At 50.3% G+C, this 25566-nt stretch overlaps 8 protein-coding genes across 8 annotated transcripts; 6 read left to right on the forward strand and 2 right to left on the reverse strand.

Moving 5' to 3' along the window:
• The first annotated feature begins 210 nt into the window (after positions 1-210).
• Positions 211-1808, forward strand: AUEXF2481DRAFT_37729 (uncharacterized protein). The gene is made up of 5 exons (XM_013490393.1): positions 211-236; positions 286-433; positions 487-584; positions 636-930; positions 991-1808. The coding sequence occupies exons 1-5, from the start codon at positions 234-236 to the stop codon at positions 1497-1499; spliced, it is 1053 nt and encodes a 350-aa protein (XP_013345847.1). The 5' UTR covers positions 211-233; the 3' UTR covers positions 1500-1808.
• Positions 1809-2270: 462 nt separating this feature from the next.
• Positions 2271-3334, forward strand: AUEXF2481DRAFT_3040 (uncharacterized protein; the record flags this gene model as incomplete). Its single annotated transcript, XM_013490191.1, has 5 exons — positions 2271-2303; positions 2366-2514; positions 2564-2663; positions 2714-2969; positions 3024-3334. The coding sequence occupies 5 exons, from the start codon at positions 2271-2273 to the stop codon at positions 3332-3334; spliced, it is 849 nt and encodes a 282-aa protein (XP_013345645.1).
• A 1846-nt stretch (positions 3335-5180) lies between these two features.
• On the reverse strand, positions 5181-8146 carry AUEXF2481DRAFT_37731 (uncharacterized protein). The gene is made up of 2 exons (XM_013490394.1): positions 7326-8146; positions 5181-7158 (listed from the first exon to the last, which is right to left on the reverse strand). Exons 1-2 carry the CDS (start codon positions 7737-7739, stop codon positions 5653-5655), a joined length of 1920 nt encoding a protein of 639 aa, XP_013345848.1. The 5' UTR covers positions 7740-8146; the 3' UTR covers positions 5181-5652.
• A 51-nt stretch (positions 8147-8197) lies between these two features.
• On the reverse strand, positions 8198-10946 carry AUEXF2481DRAFT_72791 (uncharacterized protein). The gene is made up of 2 exons (XM_013490524.1): positions 10278-10946; positions 8198-10215 (listed from the first exon to the last, which is right to left on the reverse strand). The coding sequence occupies exons 1-2, from the start codon at positions 10662-10664 to the stop codon at positions 8419-8421; spliced, it is 2184 nt and encodes a 727-aa protein (XP_013345978.1). The 5' UTR covers positions 10665-10946; the 3' UTR covers positions 8198-8418.
• A 763-nt stretch (positions 10947-11709) lies between these two features.
• AUEXF2481DRAFT_3043 (uncharacterized protein) lies at positions 11710-13147 on the forward strand (the record flags this gene model as incomplete). The annotated part of the gene is made up of 2 exons (XM_013490192.1): positions 11710-11991; positions 12038-13147. The coding sequence occupies 2 exons, from the start codon at positions 11710-11712 to the stop codon at positions 13145-13147; spliced, it is 1392 nt and encodes a 463-aa protein (XP_013345646.1).
• Positions 13148-13919: 772 nt separating this feature from the next.
• On the forward strand, positions 13920-16360 carry AUEXF2481DRAFT_37734 (uncharacterized protein). The gene is made up of 2 exons (XM_013490395.1): positions 13920-15019; positions 15312-16360. The coding sequence occupies exons 1-2, from the start codon at positions 14350-14352 to the stop codon at positions 16130-16132; spliced, it is 1491 nt and encodes a 496-aa protein (XP_013345849.1). The 5' UTR covers positions 13920-14349; the 3' UTR covers positions 16133-16360.
• Positions 16361-17619: 1259 nt separating this feature from the next.
• AUEXF2481DRAFT_37736 (glycoside hydrolase family 5 protein) lies at positions 17620-19779 on the forward strand. Its single transcript, XM_013490396.1, has one exon. It carries the CDS (start codon positions 17908-17910, stop codon positions 19597-19599), a length of 1692 nt encoding a protein of 563 aa, XP_013345850.1. The 5' UTR covers positions 17620-17907; the 3' UTR covers positions 19600-19779.
• Positions 19780-20391: 612 nt separating this feature from the next.
• AUEXF2481DRAFT_27477 (uncharacterized protein) lies at positions 20392-22389 on the forward strand (the record flags this gene model as incomplete). The annotated part of the gene is made up of 2 exons (XM_013490302.1): positions 20392-20616; positions 20683-22389. 2 exons carry the CDS (start codon positions 20392-20394, stop codon positions 22387-22389), a joined length of 1932 nt encoding a protein of 643 aa, XP_013345756.1.
• Positions 22390-25566: the final 3177 nt, after the last annotated feature.

The raw sequence follows: 25566 nt of genomic DNA on the forward strand, positions 1-25566 counted from the left end.
CGGCATGTCTAGGTTTTAGTACGTCTCAAGAGGTCGGTCACCTCACGTAAAGACCCGATGGTCGATTAGATGGGTAAGCGAAATCATCCATCGTTGAGCTTCAATATGGATGAACGGTAGTCTTCTGCTGATTTTGCCTTGATGCAAGCTTCTACGTGTTGCACGCTTGATGTCTCCTTCGTCAAACTTACAGTCATTACCGAATGGGGTACGATATCTCTGGTGAGGCTGTAATGGTGAGTACATACCTTTGCCCACTATGCAAGCCACTAACACGTCGGTCAGGCTATTGAGTGGACGTTATTTGCTCTTGCATACAGTCTTGTTGGTTTGCGAATAGGCGTGCGCATTACTAAGAGACAGCAGAAGCATGTCATTGTCTCAGATATCCTTCTGGTAGTGTCTGCACTGGACTGCCTTGGACTGATTATCTGTGAGTATTCCAAAGATGGCAGTTAAGAGACTACATACCTGATAATCTCATAGGCGATACTTGGACGTATGCGCTTGGAGGGATGCGATACATACCACAGGGTGAAGCACTATCAGCAGCTAATATTCGCAACGAAGTAGCTCTGGACAAGGTAAGAATGACGACGTAATTTGCTCGATATCGATGGCTGACCGATCAACAGATATCGTTTGCTTCGAACTACTTCTACGATACAGGTATGTATTGGCCGAAGGCAGCATTGATTGCTCTGTACTTCAAGATCATTCCAAGTACTATGCCGCGACTACGGATGGCGCTTTATCTCGTGACCGCGTTTGTGCTCGCATGCGCGATCAGCACTTGCCTATTGGACACTTTATGGTGTGCACCAAACGTCTCGAGTAACTGGTCGCTCGAGGAAGGTGCATGTTCGACCTTCAACTCCCTTCGTGTCCTACAAATCGACTGGGCCTTGAACTTTACATCTGATGTTGCGAGTAAGTATTGACTCAACAAGTTTGTCGTGCTATCATAATCTCTCTCTAATCACGCTATAGTTTTCGTCCTCCCTTTCCCTCTTCTACGACATCTCCATCTCGGTCGCAGCCAAATTTACGGCCTCCTCGTCACATTCGCACTCGGTCTTGCGACCATAGCAGTAAACCTCGCTCGCTTCATCACAATTCAAACCGGCAACAACTGGAATGCCGTCTTCATTTGGTCAATGGCGGAAATGGCAGTCGCAATCATCGTGGTATCGCTTCCTGCGCTGAAAACACTACTGCGTCACAAGAACAACAACACGTCATCAAACTCATACTCGCATGGTAATCATTATGCGGTTAATTGCTCGAATAGGAGGTCGGTGTTTGGGAGAAGCGATTTGATGGATGACTCTGGGAGTGATGTGGAGCTCAACCGTGTTGGAGGAAGAGATGTGATTTACAAGACTAAAGAGGTCAGTGTGGATTCGAGACCCTTCGATGAGGGTGATGATGGAGGACCACTTGCTCAGGCTTGGACACATAATGGGTATGATGCTCAAGCCAGTAAGGGGAATGTTTGATGCAACTTCCCACATCGGCAAGTTCAGGTTCCCACCATTAATCTCAGATCATGAAGTCAAAGGAGACAGCAGGATCGCTGTATTCATCGTTACGACTACTAGACAGTATGGGCATCAATGTTGAACGGAGACCAAGCTCAAGAACTTAGAGACAAGTCTCATCTCAACATCAAGGTCTAGATTTCGTCTCACGAAAGACTGTCGTATTCAATATCAGAGACTCTTTTAGGGGTCCAGCCATCCGAAGACCGAGATATATTAACGGGACCCGACAGTTTGGATCGCCGGACACTACCCCCGGTCCGTGTGTTTCATCTCAAAATCCTTTAGAGTGAAGGAAGGAGGCTGACCCTCCGTCTGCCGGATAGACCAATCAAGCCTGGCGACAACCACTATATTGATCTAGCTATCGAAGCCTGCATTTACTGTTAGTCAGACGTCCCGGTCGAGTACGGAAGGGACTCTTGTCTGCTAAAGCCAAGCGAGTGGAGTGATAGACGCCCTGGCGGCACGGCACAAGCGAGCAGCAATCTACCCAATCTATAGACGAATTCAATCTGGGTCGATGGCTCAACACATCTGCTTAGTTGATTCGCTCCTTTTACACGAGAATGGAGAGAAGAATACTAAAGTACTGCGGGCTTACCGGTGAATGGGTAAATAAGCTGCCACAACTATTTACAGAGACATTGGTTTGCTGAATTTCTTTGCTCTTCGCTCCTTCTCTTGTTTCCTTACATCGACAAAGGTTTGATTGTTGGAGTTGCAAAGATGGCGAATTCGATTACTGGAAAGGATTGCATGGTCAGTCGATGCTACCGTCCAAGTGTGTATCCTGACCTTGCTAATTCTTCGTTCGCTCGCAGATCTCAGAATGGATTATGTTGATTGCGGCCTATGTTCTTGTTGGCTTGAGGATTTATACTCGTCTACTTGTGCAGAGGCAGAAGTTGAGATTGTCTGAGTATATTCTGCTCTTCTCAGCACTCATTGGTCTTGGGCTTATCATTTGCGAGTGAGTGGCTGCCCTGCAGCTTATAGAAAGACACTGACACAAATAATAGTACATTGACATACCGGCTGGGTGTCATGGATGAGTGGGATTCTTCGGTCACACTATCGAAGATCTCATTCGCATCCAACTACTTTTACGATTTCGGAATGGTGGGTATCCGTGATTCAAGTGTCTCTTCCGTACTGACCTGTGCCTACAGGGGTTCCCTAAATTGAGCATGCTCGCCTTCTATTGGGGTGTCTTTCCATCCGACAGACCTGCCCTTCGCAAGGCCATGTACGTGATCACCGCCTACGTCTGCTGCGCCTATATGACTGTCCTCTGGATGGACACTTTCTACTGCGGTACGCCTGTGTCCGTACAATGGAGTCAAGAAGAAGGTGCTTGTAGTGTATTCTACGCCGAAATACCCTTCTACTTCAACTTCTCCATGAACCTTTCTTCCTACATCTTCAGTAAGTGTCTCTTGGCCCTATTCTCGTTAGCCTACGTACTGACGAGTGGTACAGTCTATGGTCTTCCTCTCTTTCTACTCAAGGGGTTGAGTAAAGAACATAAAACGGCTGTCTACTTTACTTTTTCCTTGGGTATCGTTCCTGCGTTGACGACGGTGATCCGCTTCATTACTCTGAACACTGATTCGAGCGAGCCGAACTTGGTGTATATTCTGAGTATGGTGGAGATGGCTACGGCTATCGCTGCAGTCTCGGTACCTGGATTGAAGCCGTTGCTCGACAGGCGTAGTGGAGTACATTCAGACGATAGGTCTTTGGTCAGTGGAGAGGCTGTAAGAGCTGGTAAACAGGGAGGCGAGGTGTGATGGTCAGGTGGGAACGCGAAAGGAGGTTGAGGATTGAACAGGTCGAAAAGCAACTTATCGATCGCATCAACGTTCTATCTTGACATGATGATACAACGTGAATGTTCATGACCATGAAAAGTTCTCTTTTCTCTCTATCGTCTTTCTCTTCATCGTTTGTGTTCCAAACTAAGACTGTCCCTGTCATGTCAAATGGTATTGTATGTATACTCGATTGTGTGTTGAGCTCGTCATCGTCGGAACTGTACTGCATAGATTGAGGCAACTGCTGCCAATATGTTCTTTCCAATCTGTATACCTGATGACGATTTGGTTTCCGCAACGTTCGAGTCATGATTTACACCTCTAGGAAGGTATCAGCTGTATACTCTTGCCTTGTGCTATTAGCTCCAGAACTTGTACCTGGCTTGCAAGCTCAACCTTTGTGTCCTTCTTCTGTATTCACACATCATCATACCAGACTTGTTCATCGTTTTATTATCATGCCCTCCGTCGATATGGACTGCTGGGACATCTCGTCCGCGATGCCTCGTCAGTCAGTACACCTTTTAGCCTCGATCTCTTCGGTCAGTATGTCTTCTCGTGCCAACTGTATCATGCTCGTTGTCCATCATTAGGAAGCCCCTCAATGAACACACTTGGATACTCATGCCATCACCATTGCCATCTTCGTCGATCCACCTCCTCATCATCGCTCAGGATCATCGAAGCTTAGGCATGAGTCTTGCAAGCATGATCATTCATCTTCGACGTGTGCCATTCCCATCAGCCACATCTGGAATCATACCCTTCCCATTTCTGCCTCGAGCCCCACCGCCTCAGACATTGGTTCCAACAGACATGACCATTGGACAGGAAGACTGTTGTCAAATCATCCTTTGGTCGGTTGTCTTATCAAAGAGTTGGACTGGTGTATCATCATTGGTAGTGTCTCTGGATCTTCTCTCCAGGTGGGTCGGGGATGATCACTTATTGCCAGAGCGAGAGCGATGACGGTCATTAAAGTTTGAACTGAGGCCCACGTGTGTCAGCTTTTGCTGACCCCCCCTTCTTCTGCACTAGATCGTCCGGTCTACCGGTTTGCCTTGAGGCCTGAAAGGGGAAATTTTGGTTACTCACCTGAATTCCTGGTTGGAGAAGCACGGTATAGGGCCTCTTTATATAGATGTCGTCGGGGTATTAGTCATCTGAGAATCGTTCGACCACTATGACTGTTGAGCTCGAAAAATGCGTTCGACCAATAGAAAGTATGATCAAGTTATATCTGGCTTGTTTGTTGAGTGATTTCGAGAACGATCGAGTGTGCCGCAAATGCCTGAGTTGATGCATCACTACGTCCCCGTGTGCAAAATACTGTCACGCCCTTTCACCTCAATGATCAGCAGGGCAACGACGAGCTGTAGAAAGGTACATTCACTCGTGTATCGATGAACCTAGCGCAGGGAGTCGATAACATGAAGTACCTTGATGACATCTTTGCAAGTCAACAAGTACTGTACTTTGAGACAGCTCTAAGCGTGACAGTATTTCGCACACGGGGAGGCAGTTGCTCTGATCTTTGGTATAGGCATCGTTCCCCTCAGAGATCGAAGGATTCTGACGATAACGAGTCGGTCTTCCGTGTGGTATCGTCAGCGCTGAGATTCAATTGACGGAAGGTGCGATGAGTGTGGACCAGTTCGAAGTGCTGCTCTTCACGACGCACATCTCTTGGCTTTGATGACACCAGAGAGGGGGAAGAATGCCCAAAAGAAGCAGGTGCGTAGAAGAACTATGTGAGAACGAGCGCGGGTCGCTCAGGGTGGATATCGGGTACAGGGGTAACGAGCATGTCGAATTCACGATATCAGGTGTGAAAAGAAGTTTTGTGTGTACAGCGAGTGCATTTTCTTTGTGCATTCGCAACGGGTCTATGTACTCAATGTCTCATAGACATCATAAGGTTGTGTAAGACAGGCTAGGCTCTCCTCCGTAGAAAGAGGCCATGATTTGTATAGCCATTCGGTCAAAAAAAAAGAAAGTAGAAGAGACAAGAGAAAGCACAATAACCCATAACTCCAAGAATCGCCTTCGCAAATCAAAAGACCTCGCGATCACCTTCCCTTAAACCCTTGATTCATGCCAAGTTGTTGTTTTTGTCCTTTGAAAATGCTTGAATACTGTCCCTGGAAAACAAGAAAGACTCCGTTGTGAGAATGCATGTGTTGAGTCGAGAAGCAAAGCCACCATGAAAGTAGGTGTTGCTCTCATCTCCGGCCGACCTTTGTCATTACCACCAGCCAGTCATCGTCCGTCTCATCCATACTCGATGAATCTTCCTAAGCAGCCTGAACAAAGGCGTCGGCGGGCAAATTGGCTCTGACAGCAGCAAAGGCCTGCAAGGCGCGATCAAAGTCCCATTGCACCTGCTCGAGACAGTCCTTGGCGTATTGAACCGTCATGGAGGTTTGTTTCTGAAGCTCGATGATCATTTGTTCGGCGATTTCGGGGGTGAGTCCTGGTGGGAGTACGGGCACGCCGGCCTCGGCTTGGACTTGTGGTTCGGTTTGTTCGGGCTCGAAGGCGGCGAAACCTCCGTAAGCGCGGATGGTGAGCATGTCGTTGACAACACGGACACCGGCAGGACCGCCAGGACCGAGGATGAAAGTGCGATCAAAGGAGCGAGTCTTCTTCACTTGACCAGTGCTGACGTCAAGTTCGTCAAATTCGCCGTGGATGGTGATGAGGAAGCCGTCGACACCGACAGGAGAGGCGCCAGTAGGGTCAGGGACACCGGGTTGTGACTGACACTCGATGAGCCATTTCTGAGGTTGGGTAGCGAGATCAGGATGACGCGTGGCGGGTAGAGCAGACCAGCTCTCGTGAATAGCCTGAGCACCGCGGCAGAGACGACTCTGTCTTGCAGGAAGCTGGGTAATCTTCTTCAGATTACGACTGCGCTTGATGTAGAAGTCCCATTCTTGAGGGACGGTGTCGTGAGACTTTGTGGGATCGCGAGGAGCAGCGGTATTGACAGAGAATGAGAAATCGGATTGCTCGTCGTAGTAATGCTGTGCCAGCGCGGCGCGATCTGTGTCGTAGCCAGCGAAGAAGGTGCGCAAGAAGTTCTCGGCGATCTGACCTTCGTCCTGGAAGTTCGGACCCTTGATGGGGAAGGGCATGTCTGTGACACGACGACCCTTCTCTGCCTCTTGGTCGGAGCGTACTTGAAGAGTGTTGAGGAGACGGAGCTTGGGGTACCAGGCCATGAGCTTGGCAGCGTAGTCGGGTTCTGCTTGCTCGAGGGGATTACCAGACACGATGAGGTGATCGAGCTTGGGGAACTTGCGTCTCCATGCCTCGATACCGGTCAGATCCTTGAAGGCGTTGTTCGACAGGTCAAGGTTGATGAGCTGCGGCAATGTTTGAGCTAGAGTTGTGACGGGAGCGACGCTTGTGAGTTGGTTGTTGGCGAGAGAGACGCTGGTTATGGCCTCATGCTTCTCTGCGGCAGTCTTGAACTGTTGATCGAGAACCTTCATCAGGGCAGGGAAGAATTTGCCTGTGGTTGAGGTGCTGTCGAAGATTTGAGCAGCCTTGAGATCAGGGTCCACACCAAGGGCGCTTAGATCGAGCAACTTGGTCTCAACATTGTATCTCCTGGCCAGAACACCCTTGAGCATGGCGATGGTGCTCTCCTTGGAGACGCCAGTGTCGAGATCCTGGGCAGAGGCTCGTTCGATCTTGATGTTTGTTCCAGCAAAGACAAAGCCATCGACACGCAGCACGTAGACGGCATCTTCAGCGGGAACAGACACTAGAACATCATCTCCTTCGGCTCGAGACTATTACAACGTCAGTATAAAGTTTGAAAAAGGGTCCTGATGCATCATCAGGAATACGGTGGTCGTGTCGAGGTTTCTGGTCGTCGTTCTGAGATTGGCTGCAAACGAAAGCGGACCGAACCTGGTGACGTGGGGCGGGTGAAATGCGCGAGTGTCGATGGTTGTACCTTCTTGATTTTGATAGCTCTCTTTGACTTCAACGAGGCCCTCTTCTCCAGCCACACGATGAGCGAGTTCAGACCACCGTCAGAGTTAGAGGCGGCCTTGCTGTTCTTGTAGCCGGTGACGCGGAGCTCTTCTAATCCTCTGCTTGGTTGGTTTCTTGTGCGCACGGCAGAGCCTCCGATGTGGTTCGCGAGCTTCTTCTCGAAGCCGGCGCCGCGAGGGTTGACCTTTGCGCCTCTTGTCTTGTCACGGCCGGCGGGAGCGCCAGATTTGCCGCCCTTTGCAACGCCACCACCACGGGTGCGCGCAGTGGGATCCATGACGAGGTCGCCATCGCGGTCGGTTCTAGTCTTCCTCTTCGCGATGCCACCACGTGCGCTGCGCGCGGCGCCCGAGGGCTTCTTCTGGGAGACCATGGCGGAGGTAGAGTCGCGTAGGATGATTTAGGTGAGTTTGCGAGTGTGTCGGACGTGAGCTGAGGTAACGGTCGATGTGGGAGAGCAAGGTTGCCAAAGACGGCGTGAAGTGAATGGCCTTTGTTCTGTCGATCGTGGGCCGCCGCAAAGTTGCGCAATGCTAGCGAAAGTGGGCGGTTTTTTCTATCCCGTGGCGCCAGAGAATGGGGGCTGCTGGTGGAAATAAAGAATGGGATTGGCGTGTCAGACTCGAAGGTCGTGGTTGGAAAGTGCAGAGTGAAGTAGCAGCTATTGACTTTGCTGTGACTGACGGAAAGTGCAAGGCTGCGATCGTCATTATTTTCGAGGGGTCCACGCACGGCCCTTCCAACTGTCTTTGACTCCGAGACTTGGCTGAGAGACGTTGTCTGTTATTGTTTCAGCCCTCGTTTTCTATTCACAATCGTGACAATAGCAATCTTCACTTTCTTGAAAGTACTCACTTAGCACAGCTGATAGCAGCATAATCTAGTTTTCTTCGATAAGGTCGTTCATATTTTAGTGTATTGAGCGGCATTCACTCAATCTCTTTGTTCAACTCCTCCTTTGATATTTCCCTATGCGCCAGGCACCTTCGCTAAATGTGATCGTATCCCAAACAGTGCAAGAAGAATAATAATGCAATGACAATGACAATGACTTATTGCTCTCCGCAGTCTTCACTTCCTTCTCCAGTGTTGAACAATAGCATGCGCACCTCGCAGTCCTCACTTCCAGAGACAAGTCGGCTGTCGCTGAGTCCGATACATGTCACAGGACCAGCATGGCCTGTCCACGTTCTCTCGCACTTGCCACTGCGGGGGTCCCAGATCTTGACCGTACGATCTTCTGATCCAGAAACCATACGTAAGTGGTCCGCTGCCAGTGCCCAAATACCCTCGACATGTCCAAAGTACGTTCGTAGGCAGGCGTTGGTGGTAGGTGGCTTTTGTACTGGATTCGCTGCATCCACAGCTGGCAATACAGCAGGGGCATGCACATCCCAGAGACGAATGGTGCTGTCCAACGCTCCAGTAAGCATGTAACGTGGAGGCGCTGGGCGGTCAGGCTCGTCAGGCCAGAATGGAACAGTTGATTCTGATGCGGGTTCTGGGTGGTGCGAATGCTTGTGAGCAGGCGATGGCCCAGAAGAAGTGGAAGATGTGTCGTCCTCGTTTTCTCCCGAAAGCAGGTCGGCCTCGTCGAGTTCAAACTCTGGCGGAAGAGCTACAACCTGTTGCACTTGGCCGACGTGCCCTTCAAAGACCTTGATGCATCTACGGGTGTCCAAGTCCCAAAGTCGGACTGTACAATCGTCCGAAGCAGATATCAAGGTGCGTGAAACCACATCAAGCTTTACAGCATTAACCCAGTCTGTGTGACCTTTGAGTAAGAAGGATACTTTGTTTCTTCCATCGTAAATCCTGATGGTATGGTCCATTGAGCCTGAGGCAATGTAGCCAGCGTCGAAGTTGACGCAGATCACACCTCCTGTGTGGGCTTGGAAAGTTCTCAAGCACTCTCCAGTACGCCAGTCCCATACTTTTGTTGTATTGTCCATAGACCCAGTGATGAGCTTCTGGTCGTCAAACTGCAGTGTGCGAATGCCTGAAGTGTGACCTTGGAGTGTTCTCAGTTCTGTGCCCGTCTTGATGTCCCACACTTTTACAGTGCAGTCGTATGATCCGGTGATCAAAACGTTCTCGTCGAATTGCAGGCACATGACGCCATTGGTGTGACCTCTGAAGATTTTTGTCGAACATCGGCCATACTTCCAGTTGGTACCAACCTTGAAGCGATCCTTGTAAACGTCTTTCCATGGCCTCCTTGTTTGTGGTTGGAAGTATGAGCTAACCTCCTCTTGACCGCTTGCTGGAGTGCACAACTTCTTCTGCGGCAATGCGGGCTCATCTTCGAGCTTGCGCTTCTCGCCCACACTGACTACAGCCTGGGTTGCTGGTGCAGCTAGGGTGCTAGGAGTAGGCAGGGCGTCCTCGACAAGTGGAGTGGTGGCTGGCGACCACTCGTTGTTTCCTCTGGAGATGGCGCGAAGCTGAATCTGTCTCTTCTCGATTCTCAGTCGCTTACGTTCGAGCAGAGGCAGGCCCCAGCCACATTTTGTGCATTTTCTGTCAATGTGCTGCTCGCACATTCTGTGCCAAACTACGTCATCATCAGCCAGACTTCTCCAGCGACGGCTGACTTGAGCGGCTTTGCAAAGCGATGTGGTGTCGAGGAAGCAGAGAATTCTGAAGCCAAGTTCTGGTGGCAGAGCGGACAGGAAGTCGATCTTGATCAAGTCACGAACGGAAGCGGAGATGTAGGAGAGCTGAGGGAAGCAGCATTGGGAGAGGATGCCCTGCAGCATGAGGTTTCGGTGTTTCGAAGGCGCGGCGGAGAAGAGAGACCAAACGTGGGAGATGGCTTGCTGGTCGGATTGAGAGACGGTGCCGAGCTCCTATCGATGGATCAGTACGAGTGAGTCATGAGTGATGAGAACAGAGGAGAGCAGAGTCGTACGTTTTGTAGTTGCTCCATGGAAGGCTCGTTGGCTTGACGCCTGCACTTGAGATCGGGACGATGGCGGTAGCAGAACTTTGTGCTGGATGTATCTTGGTGGTGGTCGTGGTTAGGGTCGGTAGAGTTGTTCTGGGGCATCAAATGGCCAACAGGGTTGTATTGGGTCGGGATGTGCTTGGCCAGGAAGGGAGCGATGGCCAGCTCGGCATGCTTGGAGTTTGAAGGAATTGAGATGTTTTCTTCGTTTGGGTTGTCGTGATGGCGGAACTTGTGGCCCTCATGTTCGTGATCGTGATGGCACAGGCCTTCCATTTCCATTTGACGGAGACCGGACCGGCTCTCGGACGGAGCGTTGACTTGCGACTTTGCTTCCAGATCTGACGCCATCCTAGAAGAGATAATCCCTCATACAGGGGCGTGCGTGGTACGTGGTAGCTTAAGTATAGAAAACTCAAGGACCAGGTCTGGATAGAAACGGCGTGTTCGCGTGATCGCTATGACAGTGCAAGCGTGTTTATGGCGAGTGCTGAATGTCGCCCGGGTTGACGGAGAACGAATGTACGTAAGTAGCTAGAGAAGGTGCGACACCAACTGCAAGGGGCGATGTAGAGAAGGCGCTTGTTGTTCTACGTGCGATTCGCGATATGGCGTGCTATTCCAGGCTTCGGAGGAAGGCAAAGAAGGGTTCAAGCCCACAACAGTCTCAACAAGGCGTCTCCGTACCCACCACCATCGCCAACAATCCTGCCATCGATACACTCGCAGAGCTGCTAAACTTTGCAATCTCACTCCCAAGATGATCACCTTAGATACATTCGATATGCCTATAGTCCATTTCTAGTGCCATCTACTGAAACGATACTGCGGTCCAAAGCAGCACGTGTCCTCACAGCATTCCAGTCGTCTGGGGGCTTCCTCTACAGTGGCGTCGCTACACAAGACCGAACTCGCTCGGCGGGCGAATTCATTGGTCAGCCTTACGTACCAATTGGTCACGCAACAGCAAAAAAGTGGACGTCTTTGCAAACTTTGACTCAGAGGACAGCAGATTGCGACATTAGAGAGCAAAGTGATGGCTTCCTGCACGTTTCTCGCGGAAGTCGGGGACATGCTTGGAACAGAAGCAAACCTGGCGACAGACATGGTGCGGAAAGATGGCCTGCTGCACCAGGGTGCTGGTTAGCGATAACGAGACTAAGGTACCCCGGACCCGAATGCGGAAGGAGAAGTGTCTGCCCCGCAGCGCCACTGACAAGCCCCGAATTGCAAGTCGACCAAGTCGGTTTCAAGCCACTAACGATCGGATGTTGAGTCAAATTCCGCGTATACAAACACCGGTCGCGCCATCCAGGTGTTTCTTGCGTGACTTTTGATTACCAAGAGCAGAGCTTTTTTCAACACACGCAGACGATGCTCAAGGCAGCAGCTCTGGATGAGTGAACAGTCGCGGCAAGCGTCGCCTGAGCGCAGCATCGATGAACTCCAAGGGCTGGTACAGCATTTTGTGGCAGCCAAGCGCTCTCTGTCCTCGGCCAGCCTGGTTTCTCGAGCGCACGATATCGTGACGACAGCCAGGGGTCTTGTCGAGGAAACGGCTGTGCTGACAGCCAAGAATGCCTTCGTTCGGCAAGGAGTGCTGGAAGAAGCGAACGTGCTTTTAGCCATCAGAGACGGCCTCGACAACATCGGCCGTGAGACCGATGTCGACTTCAAGGTAGGTCGGCTTTTCTTGCTGCAAGGACCTCCGCTCACAGCATCAGGCAGTGATACACCAGCTCGATCTCGCCGACAGCCGTCTCCAAACCACCTTGGTGCAGCTGAGCAACACCCAAGTAGATACCTCAGAACTGCACTCACGAGGAGCCACTCCCGACAACCAAAAGACACTGCACGACTTTATCGACGAAGACACGCATCTTCATCTGATCGAATCTCTTCGCAGCACCATCGATTCACACAAAGCAGCCGAAGCCGACTTTCAGCGCTCTCAAGACTCGTTCGACGACCAGATCCGTTCACTCGACACTGCCGTCAACGATGCTGATCAGACCACCGACAATCAAGACAGCCTCTCTCCTATCCCGCCACTCTTCCACAATCTTACAGATAACGCGACCCATACGGCTTCACTGCTAAGCTCTTTGGTCGCCCACTACGATCTGTGCACATCGGCTCTCAAACATACAGAAGGAGGAGGTGAGGCTGCTCGACAAGCAAACCCGTCTTTGGCCGACGATGCCCCCGAGGACAGTCTCTACAGAAATCTCCCTCTTGGTCCACTAAATGAACAAGAGCGTCAGGAAATGCTTGCCGTCGTGGACAATGATGCTCAAGAAGTTGACGGTGTCGTGCTCGACATCCACGACTATATCTCGGAAATGGAAGCAACACTTGATCAACTGCAATCGCACTCAACAGCCATTAGGTTACGCCACAAACTTCTCAATCACGTACTAGATCTGCTTCGCACGCTTGGAGGTAACCTGCCAATATTTCTTGCTGCTGCTAAGCTATACGGCAGCAATTGGAATGTTCTCAAGGAAAGTCTGCTCGTAAAGGCAGATGAGCTCGGTTCCTTGACAGATTTCTACGAATCTTTCATTGCATCTTACGCCTCCCTGCTTGATGAAGTCAATCGCCGACAGGCCGTCGAGAATCGTATGCGGCGCATTGCTGACAAGGCTCGCCGCGAGATTGAGTCGCTCTACAAAGAAGATGTTGCGATGCGCGAAGACTTTGTCCGTAGTACTGGTGAGTTTCTCCCACGCGACATCTGGCCCGGTCTGGTCGATGCTCCAAAGCGATGGGAGATCAGAGCAGCATCTCCAGAACTACCGCAGGAGCTACCGGGCGATAGTGAAGAACAATGATGGTGAAGTCAACTGCATGAAACACTTGATCTCGGCAGCATACGGCTAATGACGTTGCATTATGGGCTGCATGGCGTTGATCTGGAGTTGAGCTCTCGTCCTTAATGTATTTTTTTTACTCTTATATCTTTGCAGCACAAGCATATCACTCGGTGAGTAGTGGCACTTTATAATATCATAAACTACAAGCATTACATGCTTCCATACTCTCAACGGTATTCCTGTCATCTTTGACGTTGCCTTGCATGGTCTCCAGGACCATGACACACCGTGCTCTTGGCGACTGATCATCTGCATTCGCGGCCTCATGGATTCTTTACAGACTGCTACACTGCTGACTACTCAGCTGTATCCGGTCGTGCTGTGGTTGGCATTTCTTTGTACAGACGGCGCCCATCACGAGGGTCCTCATCCATTCACACTGCGTTTCCTTTGTCTTGAAAGTGCTCCATAAAGCAGTCCGACACCCGTCGTGTCTTTTGTCGTTCATTTTCGGATCTCAATAGCGAATACATGCATCCACCTAGATCAACACTACAACACGACTTACCTGGCGGGGGTTGGCCTGGCTCAAGCACGTGGATCAAATCATTCTTGAACTGGTTACTGCGACCGGTTTTTGGCACTAGGCGAATCGGCAACTTTGGCCCTAGCAGCTGAATGTGGTATTCGAGCCGTCCAGATTCGACTTATCGTGTAGAGGTTTTACAGTCGTCATTCACCTTGATGGTCGCCTTATCGATAACTCGCAGAACAAGATAGGAGACAAGAAGGTGACGGCTCGGCAAAAGTTCGGAGACAATCGACGCGCCGCGTTCGTGTTTGCTCCGTCATCTCTCCTCATCTTCCACTCTCGACATCATCTTCGAGACATCTCATCTTTCGGCATTTCACTTTGCGCTTCCGTATCACCTCTGTTCCCGCCGTCCTAGCCACTCGTCTTGCCATTCCTGTGTACTCATAGGACTCTCCAGGTCATTCGTTGACCTTGGATTGGGCGCGCACTTGTGACCAGGCTGCTGAGATCAGAACGTGTTCTGCAGCGTAAATTTGCCTTCATTTCAACCACGTCTATCATTCATACTTGTCGCTGTATGAGTCAGGGCTGCTCAAAGTCGACACAAAGCCCGGGTGGGAGGGTCACTCGATAATATCGAGGGCATTCGTCTAAACCTAGCCCTATGAGGCAGGCCACTAACAAAATGTCAACAACTTCACCGACGTCGGATCTTTCGTGGGTTTTTGAGAAGGCGGTCCTTGCGCATGCGCCTGAGTTCGATGTGGCGTGCGTTGCCCGCCTTCGCATATCCCATGATCAGCACGATGAGCAAGGATCCATATCCATTCGAGTCAATGCAAAGCTCGTTGAATCAAAGCAGAGTCTGATGCTCAACATCCGTCCTGAGATGGTTGACACGTGTACAGTAGTCGCTACAAGCAATGACAAGCTCATACCAGATCGCATGTTCTCGATGGTCCCCGTATCTGTGACCAATTCAGCTGCTGTATCGACACTTGTTTTATCACTCAATACTACTGGCATCGTTATACTTCCACCATCAGTCGCAGACACAATATTAAGCCCCGCAAGTCCCGATGATGCCAATTTTAAGGGTTTCGCAAAGATCTGCCAGAGCACAATCATACACTTGCACCTATCGAAGCAACAACTGAAGGATTCTGAACTCCATCATCTCCGCACCTTTTCTGGCGCACTACGTACTCGCGTACTCAAAGCACAACCTTTTGACTACAAACGGCTCAATGCAGGACACGGCGCGATAGAAAGGGATTGGCGGGTCTTCGAGCAGTTGTTAGATCCGCCGCCATACTGTGGGTCCGCCAGAAGTGTGCTTGGGAAACGTGCTCGAGGTATGCTTGTATCCAACCATCGGTGCTAAGTGACACGCACAGTCTCTCCGGACTCATGCTCTGGGATCCTAGCTATCAGACGCGTGAAGTCAACTGAGATCAGAAAGCTTGCGGTGAGAGACTTGTCGAGCTTATGAGCAAGCAGTCTCTCAGCAAACAAGTCTCTACTGAATTATGCCGTGCCTTCTGGTAGTTATATGCCTCGAGAGCGTGCTTTCCGGAGAGATGATCTTGCTTACTTAGGATCGGTTGTTACGTACCATTTTCCTTCTTGTAAACTGACAACGCCTAGACTGTTCACCAACTGAAGGATCCCTCCCAGCATCATTAATCTCGGGCTCTCCGCCACCTCCGCCCTGGTCTCCTACAGAAGTCAACACCCCTACTACCTGCTCCCCGTCGCCTTCGCATGTCTCACGAACCAAATTTACAAATGATGATACGCAGAGTTATAAACAACGCCTTCAGGTCTTGGAGTTACAGCGGCAGCTAATAGGTCTCCCTGACGAACTGGTGCGTGAAGCACTAGCAGAATCAGGACATGAACATCTGCTCGCTCCGGTAACTCCAGCAGTCAAAATAAAGTCATTAAAGGCCACAAAGTCGTCCCATAATGAGCTGCGTGTAGCGAAAGCCTCCGCGGACATATCAGAGGCTGGCCTCACTGCAAGAGTTGATACTATCATCGAACAGCGTCTGAGCAGATTGACCAAGGACGCTTTCAAGACACATACTCAGAGACGCCTTCACGCTCTAGTAGAGTCGCAATTGCCAGTAGCTGCTGACTTGTTCCTAAATGGTGCTGTCGCAGACTACCGCGACCAATTCTACGAAGAATGCCAGATGAACGAAGCTAGCGTCCGCGAGCAAATCGATGAAGGTATCACTGAAGTGCGCGACGTCACCAACGACTGCACTAAGGAGATATCAGAGCTAGCCCAGCAATGCATGGATAGCTTAGATGAGCATAGTAAGGGACTTGATGCTTCAGCCGAGCAGGGACTTGCGAAGCTTAAGCGCTGGTTCGCTGAGCTGGCGCAATCATTGTTGAACGACAAAAGGGTTGATCTCAACCTCAAGCCAACAGTCCAAGCGAGACGAACATCTGTGTAGATAATCAAGCATCTATGCAATAAAAACCCACGCAATTGCCACCAAAAGAAAATTTCAAGGGCCTATGTTCAGAAATCAAGTGACTGGTCTCTTTCCTCGAGACATAGTATTGTCAAATCCGTCGTGAGTGCAGAGTTCTTACGACAAATACTGCTTGGGTATCACAATTTGTAATCGTTCTTAGTTGGTCACAACTCGATAGATAATCACGACATTCAACATTCCGCAGAGCACGTCAGAGTAATAACAAAGCAGTCCTGTCGAAGTGGAGTAGATGAGGGAGCGAGATCTGGTCAGACGAGGCAGGGTCATCCTATCGAAGCAGAACGTTCTCAACGTTGAAGGCAACCATTGAAGTCTGGACCAGTTGAGAATTACCAACAGCCATCAGGATCTGGAGAAGATCATGATCCTCAACAGCGAGATGAGCAAACACACAGATTTCGCGTCTTGACTCGCAATGATCACGCCGTCTATACCTGCATGGTCAATCTGCTGCAGCAGACGAGGACAGGTGCCATAGTCTGACCGCTAACCTACCGCCTGCCGTGGACTGACAAATGCCTTTCCACAGCCCCGAGGAACCAAAGCGTTGGTTCTCCTAGCCAAAACTGCTCCGGGGACTTTGCGGATCCGGAAGATTGGGAGGCAAGTGGTGCTCCACCATAGCTGTGACAGAACTCTGTGCACATCTATGCTCTGGCCTGTGGACAATGGATGACCGTTTTTCGCGAAGCTTGGCGGCGATATTTTTTGGAAGATTGGTGGTTCCTGGTTGATTTGAGCTCCTGTCAATGCTTAGCATACTGATATAGCCATCTTGAAACGTCTGACTCATGTATGTGACTTTTAGCATCTCCACTGCTCAGCCACGGAGGCCTCGAAGGCACAAAATAGAATGGTATACGGCTGCGTACGGTGCTCGAGAGTCGTTGAACAGATATGAAACTCGGGGAACTAATCAGGAAGTCGGGAGCAGCCGGTCGAGCAGCCAGCATCCGGTCGATCGATCTATTCTTGCTGGCGGTGATGGATGGCAATAGTTGTTGAACAGTCTTCCGATATGTCATTCCCGCAGCCTCTTAGATGGTTCACTTACGACTGACATTCAGCATGCATCAGTTTGTTGATCATCAGATGTACTGTCATTGACACTGACACTTCCTTCTAGACAATCTCATAGCTCTAGCGTGACCAATGCTTGCGATATTCGCCAAGATCATGTTGCTCAAAGCGGTGAAATGTGGTCGGCGCTCTCATCCGCGCTGCCCACTCCTCTTTTTGGACTTGAAACACAGTCTAATCTCTTCCTTCCGTCGACCAGCTCATCTTTCGAGTGTTCAGCAGACCAACTTTGTCACTGCACAGCACCGCTTTTGTCTAGTCTCCGCATAGTCGGGTCTACTGTGCCAAAATCTAACATGGTTGCGAGGCTAGAGATATGTCCAAGGTTTCACACCCAGACATTCTCTTGAAATCTCCTCTAGAACACCTCGAAGTCTAGAAATATCTCTCCAAGCCTCGATGACTAGCGGACCCGTCAGCAGACACCGGAGAAAGGCAAGGAATAACGACCTGTCATCGCTAATCAATGCGACTATGTACGACGGCGAGGCAAGAACGAAGGTATAAGTAGAATCGATTCGCTCTCCTCTGTCTTGCAGTTCATCATCATTAATTCGTTCTTTTTTCTCTTTTTATCTGCTTGCCTTCATCATTGTTCCGCTTTCACATTGTTTATTCAATCCCCTGTTTCCTCCCTTACACAAATCAATATGCGCGCTTCCTCAGTGGCTACCGCTGCCCTAGTCGCAGGTTCGACTCAGGTGCACGCTGCCCCCACTTTCGGCCTTGTGTTTGGCCTTCTGAAGGGTATCACTACTGATGTACACACCGATCTCAATCTCCTTCTTGGCTCCGTGGGTGTTGGTCTTCAGACCAACGCCAACATTCATGGTCAAGCTCTTGGGTTCGGTGGTGTCGGTTGCCCATTCTCCCTCAACGGCCAGGCTGGCGTCTCAGTAAATGCTGGTCTGCACGCTGGTCTTTCCCACAACATCGGCTGGACCGCTGGTATCAATGGCGGTGCCTTCATGAACTGGAGAAACTTCAAGGCCAACGGTGTCACCCTTAGTGGTTGGCTTGTCCAAGACAAGTCTCTCGACATCGACTGGTGGAACAAGTATGGTTCTGACTGCGACGACGAATGGTCTCTTACTGCCAAGCTTGGTGCTAAGGCAGGTGCTGTCCTTGAAGCTCGCTACGCCTCGTACATCACCACCAGCTACATCGACTCGCTCGCTGCTGCTGGCATCAACCTTTTGAGAATCCCTACCCACTACTCCGCCTGGGTCTCTGTCCCTGGCTCCGGTCTCTACCACGGTAACCAGCAGGCTCACCTCAAGACTGTCTGCGACTACGCAATCCAGAAGTACGGTATGCACATCGTCATTGGTCTTGACTCTCTCCCTGGTGGTGTCAACGGTTTGGCCTCTGGCGAGCGTATCGGCGCTACCGCTTGGTTCAACTCTGCCGAGAACCTTTCCTACTCCTTCAAGGCCATTGACGCTATCCTTGGCTTCATCTCCGCCACTGGTCACATCAACGCTTTCACCATCTCACCCATCAACGAGCCTTGCGATGTCACTGCCAGCTTTGCCACCAGCGGTGGTCTATCTCTTGGTGCCACTAACTTTATCAACACTTACGTCCAGGGTGTCCTGAAGAAGGTTGCCAAGCTTGATGCTCGTATTCCTTGCATGCTTCAGGACGGTTTCCTCGGTCACGACTACTGGGCTCCCTTCTTCTCTGGTAACGCCAACCTTGTCATTGACAGCCACGTTTCCTTCTCAGGAGCCATCGGCGCTGGAATCTCTGCTGGAATTGGCGGAGGAGTTAACACTGGCTTGAACGCTGGTGGTAACATCGGCGGTGGTCTAAATGCTGGCTTGAATGCTGGCACAAATGTCGCAGGAGTCGGCGCACATATCGGAGGTGGTCTCCTTGGAGGCCTCAATGGTCTTATTGGAGGTGGCGTTCATGGGAAAGCTGGCGCAAATGTTGGTTTGGACGCTGGTGCAAACATCGGCGGTGGTGTCTCAACAGGTGTTGGTGCTGGTATCTATGGCAGTGGTGCCGCCACTGGCAAGCTCCCTGCTCATTTGATCGCTCCCAGCGTCTGCAAGCAAGCCTCTCTCCTCAAGGGCTCCGGAAAGTTCCCCGTTTTCGTTGGCAGCTACGGTATCCAGGCTCAGGAGGGCAACACTCTCGCCGGCCGTGCGACTGTTTACAACACTCAGAAGTATGCCTACGCCCAACACCTTTCCGGCGGGTCTTTCTGCCATGCCAAGGCATACTCAAGCAGCGTCGCCTTCTCTGGCGAGGGCTCTGTCAGCGACTATAACTCTTTCCAGGGTCTGATGTCTGCTGGTGTCGCCACCAAGAATACCGAGTCTTGCTACTGCTAGATTCAGTTTCTGTCGATGAAGAAGAAGTTAATACCTAATATACTGCCTACTGCCTAATATCGAAAGAGGAGGGAAAGCCTATCACAAATCAGGAAGGAACAGGAAGATATCCAACCCCAGTCGCTACTAATGCCTGGCAATTACGCTCACTAATCTATTGCACCAACTAATGTCTATGTACATACAATCTCTTGTATTTTCTTTATCTATATCAATCAACAAATTTGTTCGTTGTCAACTATTTTTCCCTTTTTCTCATAAGTGTCCTGTTTGTGGATCAGCAAGGATATCCAAGGCCCAGGAGTATCTTCAGGCTTCTGATCATCCTGACAAGGTTGATTGTCATGAGAGTGGGCAGCCGAAATGATCACTGAGAGGTGGTGGAAAGCCCAGTATGAAATTATCGAATTGGAACCGGTGCCTTCCTCAGAACCTCGACTGTGATCGAGAAACGACGGAGGCTTGACACATGCCTGCAAAAAGGCCGCATGTCTTCTGCGACTATCTTCGCTGCCAAAAGAGAGACAACATAACTACTTTCGAGGAAGGAGCTCGGATGTTGGGTGGACAGTGAGCGACAAGGGATAAGAAGCGCCAAGGCCAGCGATCTATACCCTTTTAGGCTCCAGCCGGTCGCAAAAAAGTAGCAGCAAGTGACAAGTAGAGCGCGACAAGGCTCACCAAAGAACACTAGAGCAGTCGCATTGCTCCATGACCATAAGAGTGGTCCGAGTTATTCACAAAGTACGCACTGCCATACAGAAACGTGTCTTTGGCTCAGCGCCCGCAAACATGAGTGCGACGATAGAATCGCAACCGGCGGTTGGTCAATTGATCGAGCACGATGGAAAGTCATATGGCACTGTCAAGGAGGGTCTGGCATACATTCTGGTCCCACCGAACGCACGTACCGAGCAAGATCCGAGAGCGAAGAAAGGAAACAAGGACGACGATAGCGAGCAGCAAGCACAAAGTGTCTTCTACAACCCGATTCAACAATTCAACCGCGATCTTTCCGTCCTCGCCATCAAAGCCTTTGGCGAGCACTTTGGTGCTATCAAGCAGCAAATTCACGATAAAAAGGTTGCACAAGAGACTCAGAAGAAAGAGAGAAAGAGACAGGCCGAGGGCAATGCTGGAGAGGAGAAGAGGAGGAAGGGCAATGACGGTGCTGCAGTGGCCAAAGACGTCGTCACAGAAGCTTCAGCGAAAGAGGAAGCTCAAGAAGAAGATACTAAGGTTGATGTCAGATCCGAGGTGGTCGGCGATGACACCGAGGTGAAGCCCACTGAAGCGCCCAAGAGAAACAAATACAAGCCAAAGTTCAGGGTATTGGATGCTTTGTCTGCCTCTGGCCTGCGTGCTCTACGTTATGCTCAGGAGATTCCCTCTGTGACAACTGTCGTAGCAAACGACATGTCTCCCGCAGCCGTCGAGGCCATTCGTCTCAATGTACGACACAACAAGCTGACGGGCAAGATCGTTCCATCCACTGGCAACGCCATCGGTCACATGTATAATGCTGCCTACTACACCCCAACTTCAGAAGATGGTCCTTCTGCACACACTCAACTCAAGTACGATGTTATCGATCTGGATCCCTATGGTACCGCTGCACCTTTCCTTGATGCCGCCGTTCAAGCGCTGAACGACGGCGGTCTACTGTGCGTTACCTGCACTGATGCCGGTGTCTTTGCCTCCTGTGGTTATGTCGAGAAGACATACTCGCTTTACGGCGGTCTCCCGCTCAAGGGCCAACATTCGCACGAAGCCGGTCTTCGTCTGATTCTGAACTCGATTGCCAAGGCTGCTGCTGTTCAAGGTATCGCCATTGAACCGCTTCTGTCCCTCAGTATCGACTTTTACGCTAGAGTCTGGGTGCGGGTTAAGAAATCTCCTGCAGATGTCAAATTCCTGGCTGGAAAGACCATGCTTGTACACCAATGCGACACTGGCTGCGGAAGCTTCCAGATTCAGCCTCTTGCCAAACACACTCCTCAAAAGAACTTCACCAACTACAAACATACTGCCTCTCTATCTTTCAGCGAGAGCAGATGTCCCCAATGTGGTTTCAAGACTCATGTTGCTGGTCCCATGTGGGCAGGTCCTCTACACAACCCTTACTTCATCCGCCGTATCTTGGACATGCTTCCCAATGTGGACAAGACAATTTACGGAACCACAGCTCGTATCGAGGGTATGCTCACCTCTGCTCTGGACGAGCTTGATACTTTGGAGACCGTCCTTCAGACTTTCAAGGGTGAAACCGAGGCTCCTTTCATTCCCTCTACTCCAGGCCATGTCACTGACCCATATCCTTTCTTCTTCATCCCTAGCTACTTGTGCAAGGTCATCCATTGTCAGTCTCCTTCAGAAGCAGCCATCAAGGGTGCACTTCGTCATGCCGGTTACATCGCCACGCGATCGCATACCAAGCCTGGCACCATCAAGACCAATGCCAACTTCGATGCCATCTGGGAGGTCATCAGGGAGTGGAGTCGACAAAAGGCGCCAGTGAAGGAAGGCAAGGTCGGTGAGACTCAAGCTGGCTACAAGATTCTGCAGAAGATGAGAAAGATAGATGCAGCTCAGGAGAAGAAGGATGCCGAGGAGAATGGAGACCAGAGCGAAGACGAACCTAGAGATCAGCCTCCCGCCGACATCTTCACGCACAAGATCAAGTTTGATGAGCAATTGGGCAAGGATTACCACAGCAAGAAGCTGATGCGCTATCAAACCAACCCTAGGGCGAACTGGGGCCCCATGAGTCGTGCCAAGGGTGCAAGCTAGGTATATCATATGCTTCTTGGCTAACGAAACAAAACATATCAATACTCACATGACTTGCTCGCCTCCCCTATTGCTGTAATTATAAGTTGAGCCAAGCGATTGGAGTGTCTGTCGTACCAAGACCAAGTCGCAGCAAAGTCATATTGCTCCATACAGAAAAGTCTACCTCGACCACCCGAGAGATTATGGCTTCCGAACAGACCTACAGCAAGTATCCGGAGAGCCTCCAATGCTGACTTGGTCTACTCGACGAGGAGTCACCACAACACGTCAGAGCATTCCACGGGATGATGGAGATAGTTCCGGCTGTGGTTAGGACCACGGGTATGAACTGAAGGTGGAACAGTGGGACGGCCATCATCGGGAGTAATTCCGTCGATCTAATTTTATATCGTCCTGTCTGATGATATTTGACATTACAAAGGAAACTATAATCGAGTTGGCCATCTTGTATATACGAAAATATGTCAGAACAATTTGAGAACAATTGAGTCGACATCAAGGAATGCAGCTGCAATGAGAAAATTTCAAGTAGACGTCGCGTCGCACCTCGTGACTTGATCTTCTGTTTCGACCCCAGGGTCAGCTGAGTTGCGGCCTTCAAGAAGAGAATCTACAATTCGGCCTCCTAGTTGTGGATGTACGAGTAGTCAATCACAAACGCTGCCAAACATTTGAGCTGGACAATCGTCTCGTCGTCACCATCGCCAATTCATCTCCACTTATCATCATACACTAGGAGATCCACAAAATGGAGACGTCACCACAACGGGCTTGGATGGCTGGGTATTGGACAGGAGGTTGGTAAAGAGCGAAGGCTGGAGGAACACCCGCGCTCGGATCCCTTTGACCAGCGTCATGATTCTGTTCCCCCTCGGTCCTCGTCCACTCTCGCCTCTCAATCAACAACTCTTCAACGGCATCCAAGAAGCAAGACTTCGACGCAACTCTCGAGCCACTACTATTTGGGACTTTCTCTCCCTCTCATTGGACTCGTCGAACAAGCCATGACCCCGACCTGCGCGAAGACTGCCGACCCCTGGCACGACTGCAGTCTCAGCTTGGCTTGACCTGCGCCCCTCTCTGATCAGGACGATATATACCCTCTCGTCGATTCAGTGGTCACAAGTCAGCAGCCAGTTCACACAGTGAACTAGATCATCAGACCTGCCGGGGTAGCTCAATCGGTAGAGCGTGTGGCTCTTATCATCTCTGATATTCCAAACCTCAAGGTCGCGGGTTCGAGCCCCGCCTTCGGCTATTCCTATACACACGCTGTCTTCTTTTTTGTTTCCTGTTTTTGCTGCCACAGGAGGAGGGGCAGGCGAAGAGCCAAATCGAGAGTTGAAGTTTGACTTTTATTTTTGGTGGTGGGATGTCTGATCAGGTAGGTTTGCAGTCTCTTGATTGATGCCTACTCAGAGACGATGGTGTGCTCTTTGTCCTCACAGGTATGTGGATGCGGTTTCTTGTCCACTTTTTTGCTTTTTCTCGCTTGATCTCTCCAGGTCTGCGATTCAGAGTTTCCTCAGAATCACCGGCACCTCACAGACAGAACTTCTACCCAACAGTTTGCATCTCATCACGATTAGCAACTCGAGGTTGTGGCAAGTTCAACGACACCAGCATGTGACGGCTGGTATCACACTGAGACTTCGTGTAGGTTTGGTGTCCATACCTTGTTATCTCGTGAGCAGCAAGGTCCTCCACAGGTCAGACATCAAGCTCCCTTCGCTCACGAGACAATCAGTACCATCCCACGGACGGAACAAAAGAAATCCTGGCGCTTTGGCTGAGTGGTTATAGCGATAGACTAGAAATCTATTTCCTTCGGGAGCAAGAGTTCGAATCTCTTAGGCGTCGTTGTTTTGCCCTGTTGAGCGAATGTAGACTCTCCTTTTGCTCCCCCTGAGGTGTGTTGAACAAAGGGGTTGAGCTGAAGCTTGAAACGGGCCAAAAAAATTGGTGGAGGTTCGAGATTTTTGAGGGTCTGAGCTTGGCAGGGACTTTTTTTGATGAAGCCTGCTAGACGACTGGAGTGTCAAGGATGTGTGCTAGATAGAACTAAGGAGTGATAGGCTTCATAAGAGGTAAGACAAGCAGTGGGATTCTTCTGTCAAGTCATCTCAAGCTTGAGATATGGCGATCTCTACTAATCTAAAGTCCTCTTTGAGTACAATCATGTTCTGATCCAATGACTGCTTGGCTACTCTACGCTGTGCTTGACCTGCAAGAACCCAGCAGAACTAAGACCTCATGCTACTCAACACTGTCCATGCCGCCACTCTACACTCCAGAGAGCACCATCCGAGCAAAAGCAAAGCATCTCCTCTATCTCTAGGTGCTCTTAGGGCAAGCAAAAGACAAAGGTTGTCGCAGCCGTGAATCGAACACGGGGCTCGTGCATGGCAAGCACGAATTTTACCACTAAACCACTGCGACTGTACACATTCACGTGATGTTAGCGTTTGGGACTCATGATTACATGTTTCACGTTCCAACGACAGCGTAGCATCGATAGAAGACCTTTGACAGCAGAGAGCAGATATCGGGAGCAGCGAGATGAGCTGTGACATCTATTTGTAAGCATCATTAGTCGTCTGTCGGAGTATATTACACAAGTTGTAGTGATTGTATATTTGACGTAAGAATATCTACTTCTTCCGGGGTGTTGTTCTGCGACAAGCAATGTCAAATGCTTCAAGATTATAACTTTTAACAACAGCAGCGGAAATGTTGCCTAGAACATAGTAAAACATTCCCATACAGGGATGAAAATTGTCTGCAGTTCTCTCATAGCCATCGAAACTAGATAGCCAACGTGTGAACAGGATGAGATTGATCTTGGACAATTAGTCAGGGTGATGCCATTAGCGTAAAGTCTTGGCAGTACTCGTCGAGCGAAGAGCAGGTCGCCGATTTCAACAAAGGGAAGGAACGACGTTGACCAACGGCAGGATCACCGAGCCAGATGTTTTGGGAGGCAGCGATCGAGGCGTAAACAATGATATGGTTACAGAGCACGAGAGGCAGGAGTAAGTAGGTCCGAGCAAGGATAGAGCAAAGCACACCAAGCCGAAAATAAGAAGGGCCAGAGCGTTGTGTGTGACTAGAAATATGCCCATGCAAGGCAATTGTATATTTGGTAGAAAAGAAAGATGATTGAAGCTTTAATAG

Source organism: Aureobasidium subglaciale, assembly GCF_000721755.1.
Source record: "Aureobasidium subglaciale EXF-2481 unplaced genomic scaffold scaffold_5, whole genome shotgun sequence".
Classification (NCBI taxonomy): Eukaryota; Fungi; Ascomycota; class Dothideomycetes; order Dothideales; family Saccotheciaceae; genus Aureobasidium; species Aureobasidium subglaciale.